A 6,734-nucleotide genomic window follows, 5' to 3' on the forward strand; every position below is an offset into this window, starting at 1 on the left:
TTTTGCACAGATCCTATCAACCGTAACGATCCGGAAGAGTGCTGTAAACGACCATTACATCTGAAGCACCCGTACTGCAATGAAATCAGAATTCCAGACAATGATTACTTCTACAAACTGTTCAATGTAAAATGTCTTGATTTTGTCCGAGCTTTCCCATCGCCACGGCCGGGATGTCGACTTGGTAAGGTTTTTATGCAACTGAAACATTCATTGCAATTTCGTAGATTAGATAAACCGTAAAAGACTTGTTAACATTTTGTTTTAAACGGAAATCTTAGAATTTAAAATCAGATCCGCATATCGCTCACTTGCCTTATTCGAAAGTTACTCGCTTAAATCTTTTGTTTTATTATATTCAAGTCGGAAGAAATGGTTGATTTAATTAAAAATTAAGAGAAAAACTGTTGCATTCATTGAATTCTGTAATACTGTACCGTACTGTAGAGATATTGTAATATTTATTTAGAAAGTGAAAGCGAACGTAATCAGCTCAACCAGAGTCATCTTTTCTACTCGTTTCCTAGACCGTTACTAATATGGCTTCTCTTGGGATCTTAAGTAATTTTCATTTGTCAGCAAAGTTATGTAACATTTTTTCGTTCTCGTGAAAATTTCTACTTATCGTTTCAACCAACTATAATTAATTACAATCACCTCTTTGTAATCATCATCATTTAGCATCAAAGTAAAAATTTTAATAATATTTCAAACTTTAACATTACAAGGCTCAAGAAACCCCTACAACATTCTCACTGGCGTAATTGATGGTAATACTGTATACGGTGTCACTGAGAAATTCGCAAGAAGTTTACGTACCGGATACGGAGGTCTCCTACGCATGAATCCTGTTTTCAAACAATATGGACTGAAGGACTTGCTACCACTCAAACTCGACATACCAGACGAAGGTTGCACACGTCCAAATGGAAATATGTATTGCTTCGATGCTGGTATGTTTTTATTTATCATTTTAATAAACAAAATCTAGAGTTTATTATTTTCCCACAATATAGGTGAAATTCGTGTCAATGAACAACTGGTCCTCACATGCATGCACACTCTTATGGCCCGTAATCACAACAACCTTGCTGCCGGATTAGCCCATGTCAATCCACACTGGGACGATGAAACTCTTTTCCAGGAAGCTCGTCGTATCAACATTGCCATTATACAGCATATCACATTCAACGAATTCCTTCCAATCTTGCTCGGAAAAGAAGTCCTCGAGAAATTCGGTTTAGTTCTGCAAAAGCATGGATATTGGGATGGTTACGATCCAAAAATCAACCCTGGTATTATTGATGCTTTTGCCGCTGCTGCTTTCCGTTTTGGTCACTCTCTATTGCCAACCGCTGTTGAACGTTGGTCGAAGGCTCATAAATTCATCGCCTCCAAACGGTTATCAGATTTGATTCGTAGACCGTATGACTTGTATCGTGCTGGTGTTTTGGATGAATACTTCATGGGACTGATGAATCAAGTAGCGCAAGCTATGGATGATTCAATTACACAGGAAGTAACTAATCACCTCTTCAAGAAAGAGGGTGCTCGATTCGGTATGGATTTGGTTTCACTAAATATGCAAAGAGGACGTGAATTTGGTCTGCCAGGATATATGGAGTTCAGAAAATTCTGTGGCCTTCCCCCAGCTGATCGTTGGGATGAAATGTTCGGATCTATGCCAAACGAGACTATCAGAAGATATCAATCCATTTTCAAGTATAGATTAATTTCAACTATTTTTGAGCCACATTATTTTCATAAATCTTTCCTTGCTTTAGGCATCCTAATGACATCGATCTTTGGTCAGGCGGTGTTTCTGAAAAACCTTTGCCAGGATCAATGTTAGGACCAACCTTCGCTTGTGTTATTGCGACTCAAATGAGCTACTCAAGACGTGGTGACAGATTCTGGTATGAACTTCCAAACCAACCATCTTCATTCTCACCAGAACAACTTCAAGAAATTAGAAAGATTACATTGGCGCGTTTGATTTGTGATAATACAGATTTAATTGATACTGTTCAGAAATACCCAATGGTGTTGCATGATCATGAATTGTAAGTCGAATTGATTATATGTTTTGACTCGTTTTAATATTTTTTGTTTCATAGGAACCCTCGCATTCCATGCAAGAGTGGAATCATCCCAACGATAGATATATCGAAGTGGGCGGATTATAACCAGGATTTATCACACTTTGAATTTGTAAGTACCTTTTAAAGTCGATATTGATATCAACCCATACCAGGAATTTTTCATAGATAATTCTATATTAAATCTTACCTGCAAAACCTGCTAAAAAATTATCATATACAATTGCAAAAATAACAAAATTACAACCACGTATTTCAAATACGCGAATCAATATCGGACCAACCAACCAACCCTGTAAGACTAGTTTCTGCCCGAAGTTTTAAATTTCAAGCAAGATTATGAATAACAACAACAACCAAACCTCTAGTCACTACAATCTACGGCGCATAAAAATTTTAACCCTTTTTTAGGAGCTGAGTTCGGAGTCGGAATGCCACTACTTTGCCATATGGCTGCAGTATGTGGCATTCATACCCACTGAAGCTACTTTTCACTTAGGTCTATCTTCTCAAGACCACCGTGAAAAATTACATCGCGGCGAGTGATCTGGTTTATACCAGCTGGTTTGCTATTTGCACCGCTTTCCGAGCGCGCTCCAATTTTGGCAGTTTGTTTTGTTTGCAACAATCCACTTCTCTTCTAATTTTAACATATCCTCAATCAAATTGCAGGATCTAATGTTCACACTTACGGCACTCCTTAACCACTCCCTCTCCTCCATGCACCTTGCTAAATAGAGTATTTCAAGCTCCGCGCCCTTGGGCATTGAAATGAGAACGAAAGGCAGACTCGTCTAATCGAAGACGATACGTATACTACCTATAACCATAGTATCTCATGAAGGATTGTCATTTCTTATTTCCCAACATATGGGATCAGTTTAAACGACCGCCCTTTTCAGAATTATCTCACTGCCTCCTGATACTCAGCCTGGCATCAGTCAGAACTCCTTGGTACTTGATAAACGACTTTGAGACAGACTGGTAATCACAGATTTATCCAGCCTTTTCCTTGGCCAGACCCACTTTGACAATTCGTGAATATATTCGCTTGTGTATAGTGTCACGTCTTTGTAGCTACCACTGCTGCCAGGTCAACCGCAAAACAGATAACTGTTGCCTGCTTCGGAACGCAAGAATCAAAGACTGCATCATTCATTACGCTCCTCAAAAGAGTTTCGAATGTGAACCCTTGTGCAACTCCAGTCATGACAATGTACTTTTCCGGCCCTTCCTCCTTGGAAAATTCATCACCAATTAGCTTATTTTCGGCGTCCCCACCATATAGCACTCGCCGATAATGAGCTTGTAATCTCATCGACCACAGACACACACATTGTGGCTCTGATAAACTTTCAGCTTCGTTGGCAAACAGCAGCAATTTACTAAATACCGTTCTCTCAAGTATTTTTTATAACATCTGAACCATAACAAGGCAACATAAAAAGAATACGCAGGATAGCTTTAGAGATTCCCGTAATAAAACCGAACCCGCCATCCGTGAAAGGAGTGACAGTGAACCTAGAACTAGATTTGGAATTTAACAGTCGATTTGAGAGTTCTGTTGTGGATTTTATTTAACCCTGGAATCTCGTTTTCTCTAATGCAAGGGTTCTTTGAAAATCTCGAAGTTTTTACTTCAACTCCTGGTGAGTCGACATCTTCCAAAGTAAGACGACCCGAGCGTCTAAATTACCTAGTTCCATCACTATCCAGTTCCGTGTTCGACAGAAAATGCGCGAACTCTTTCTCACCTTCTCCATGAGCGATCCATTCGGATCATCATCTCCTTCCAAAATCAATGGAAGTGTCTATTCCTAAGACCCCACCCCGCGCTGGCTGTTTTATTAGGAAAACGGTTTCTATTGCCGATTCCTCTATCTCCATTGTCAAAAGAGACGTCCCGATGGTTCCAGAGAATGCAGTGCTCACTCATCCGGACTATCCTCTTATCAAAGAGTGCATTAGGTCGATCGTCACGCTCCGAACGTCGACAATTCAGCAGGCGTTTCCCAGGTTTTGTGCTCCATCGTGGGTACCCTTCCATGTTTTGCGCTGAGACCTATACTACCCTTCCGCCACATCAAAATATTCAGACCAAAATGTTTGTCCTTTTTTGGGGCAGACATTATTTCAGTGGAGCGCCATGCCTACGTACTTTGGCATAGTGAGTATACCTGAGTTTGCAAGGGACACGTCTGAAGCTGCTCAAAGCCTCACTAGATTAGAACGATGACTGAGAGAATACAATTTTCTCCTGGCTTTCTGCAGTGAGTCTAGTCGTTAAAGGGATATTGCAGTTGCGGGTAACCCATATCAGAGGCTGAGCTCCTTCTTCGCCAACGTAAGAGGTTGCACTTAGCAGGTCGTAGACCTATTCTGGAAAGGATACTAAATAAACCACTAAATGACCTTAATGTTGAGCATGCACCCAATGCCCCCCCAAGTCCTGTAAATAATTTTTAATCTAACTTAGAAATAGAACTTTTATTTGATTATTTGATTTTTTTCTTCCACAGAATGGACTCAATGGCTTCGGAAACTCACTGGATTCTGTAATACATTTAAAGAAATAATTTATCGACTCACTTTGTTCTAGTTCGTTTGCAGTCATTTTTTTATTCAATCAGCCTCCACAATTTGAGTGATCAGCACCTGAGAGAAAATATGAAAAACTTGCATGACTACATAGTTTTTAAAGCAAAGCCAACAGATTGTAAAAAGAAAATGTACAAGGGCACTAACCAATATTTCTCAATTTAGCTGATCTTTCTCAAGTTGCCATTAATAAGTTTTATTGTTTCAATCACCATTTCATATACATCGTCCTTTCATTTACTTTTTTAATTTCAGTTGTCATTTTTACAGCCGCATTTTCGTTATTTTATTGTATCGTATGATTCCCATTTAGTAGCAATATTATCCCTTCTAAATGAGCGTTGTAAATTTAAACCTAAGAATACCCATTGATTTCATCCATTAATTTTCCTTCAACCAACCTTTCACTGCACTAAAACATGCACATTCCTATAAGGGTAGGATACCTACCCTTTCACCTATTTTCTTTTCCAGTGGTTTTGAAAAGAGTCTTCCTTTTCTCTTGAAGAAAATAAATAAAAAAACGTGTCTATGCGTTTTTTGTAGTAATCATAAATATAATTCAGCCATGGATATTGTCCCTTTGTGAATAGCCTGTAATTTGTATGTATTATTTTTTGATTTTGATTTTTTTTTTCATTTTTGTAAATAATTTATATACGAAAAAAATCACACAAAAATAAGCAAACTTCCCTATACTTTACAATTGAATTGATACATTTTTTTGTAATTTTGTTGTAATTGAGTGAGCAATAAATTAAACAACCAGTTTTTAAGAAATAATATTTGGGCACTGTTTTATTTCTTGTTTGTTTCCATAACACAGTTTGAGTAAAGGTTTGGTAACCCCTTAAAAGCAGCCGACTATTTCCTGCAAAGCAAAATCGCGAAATTTAGTTTGCATGTTGTAAATATCAAAATGTTTTCTTATTCTATAATATAAAGTCGAAATTAAGTGCAGTATTTTTTATACAAAAGAATAGTATAGATAAGCGCTGAAAACAATTTAAATACAATCTTCGCTACGAGGAAATATCAGCGAGAAACACAAATTATTTGGATCCCACCTCAATGTATAAAGATATTTGCAACTACCATAGAAGCGATTGTACAGCACCAAGATCTGCTAACTATTTTGTGCTTCTACTTTTTTAAATCTTTTGGTTTCTGTTTGGTTTGTATCGCCATTCTAATATTCATGGTAAAATGTAAATATGTATTCATTCACTTTTATCATTTTCCAGTCGTGGTTATACAAAGAATTGCGGAGAAAACGATCGCTCAGTAAGCCAACGTTTAGCCAACAGCTACCAAAATCTCATCCCAAGAACCTAACAGGGTCAGTTTTAAATGGAACAAGCAAACCAAAACTTGGATATGAGATCGCTGATCTAACAGACGAAAAATATTTTCGCAATTTTCTCTTGAAACAACAACCGACAATGTCAGAAGATGTGGAAATGATTCCTCTAGGAAACGGAAACATATCTAACCGCGAAATTGACGATGGCGTTGAGTTTATACAAGATGAACAAGGGATGAACGAATTTGACTACTTAGATATCTAAAAACGGCAAAATATTAAAAGTACATCTAGTTTAAATACAGATTTACGTTTTAGTACTTTTGTTAACTTTTCATAAATTATTTATTCAATGTTTGATTTAGAAATTAAATGTCTTCTAACTTTTAATTTAATAATGTTTTGCCTTCAGTCCATAGTTTTATCTATTTTATAAAACTCTTCGCCTGCAGGCATTTTGGTATTGATATTATCAACGGACGGAAATCCTAGGTACTGTACGCTTTGAACAAATTAACTGAATGAATTTATCGTCTGCACTTATTGCTATGTCATAAATGTCCTCTCGGATACCACCTTATCGTAGTAAGGGAGTCTGCAATAGTTTACCACTACACTAAGGGTGTCTAAAACACGTGAAGATGGAAGCAACGGATTGTAACTCTCCAGCCACAGACTTTGAATCCTCCCGAGAACAATCAAGTCGAGCCCAAGGTACAAATTTTGGAGACCTC

The 6,734-nt window shown here is 37.5% G+C and overlaps 1 protein-coding gene across 1 annotated transcript in view; it reads left to right on the top strand.

Annotated features, from left to right (window-relative positions):
- Positions 1 to 5,480, top strand: part of LOC119652463 (peroxidase) — a 123,878-nt gene extending 118,398 nt beyond the window's left edge. The window contains exons 6-11 of the mRNA XM_038056630.1: positions 11 to 184; positions 729 to 953; positions 1,017 to 1,722; positions 1,785 to 2,063; positions 2,118 to 2,211; positions 4,619 to 5,480. Of these exons, the coding sequence (XP_037912558.1) occupies positions 11 to 184; positions 729 to 953; positions 1,017 to 1,722; positions 1,785 to 2,063; positions 2,118 to 2,211; positions 4,619 to 4,675 (1,535 nt within the window). The 3' untranslated portion in view covers positions 4,676 to 5,480. The remainder of the gene's footprint in view (positions 1 to 10; positions 185 to 728; positions 954 to 1,016; positions 1,723 to 1,784; positions 2,064 to 2,117; positions 2,212 to 4,618) is intronic.
- The last annotated feature ends 1,254 nt before the right edge of the window (positions 5,481 to 6,734 follow it).

Source organism: Hermetia illucens, chromosome 3 (genome assembly GCF_905115235.1).
Source record: "Hermetia illucens chromosome 3, iHerIll2.2.curated.20191125, whole genome shotgun sequence".
Taxonomy (NCBI): domain Eukaryota; kingdom Metazoa; phylum Arthropoda; class Insecta; order Diptera; family Stratiomyidae; genus Hermetia; species Hermetia illucens.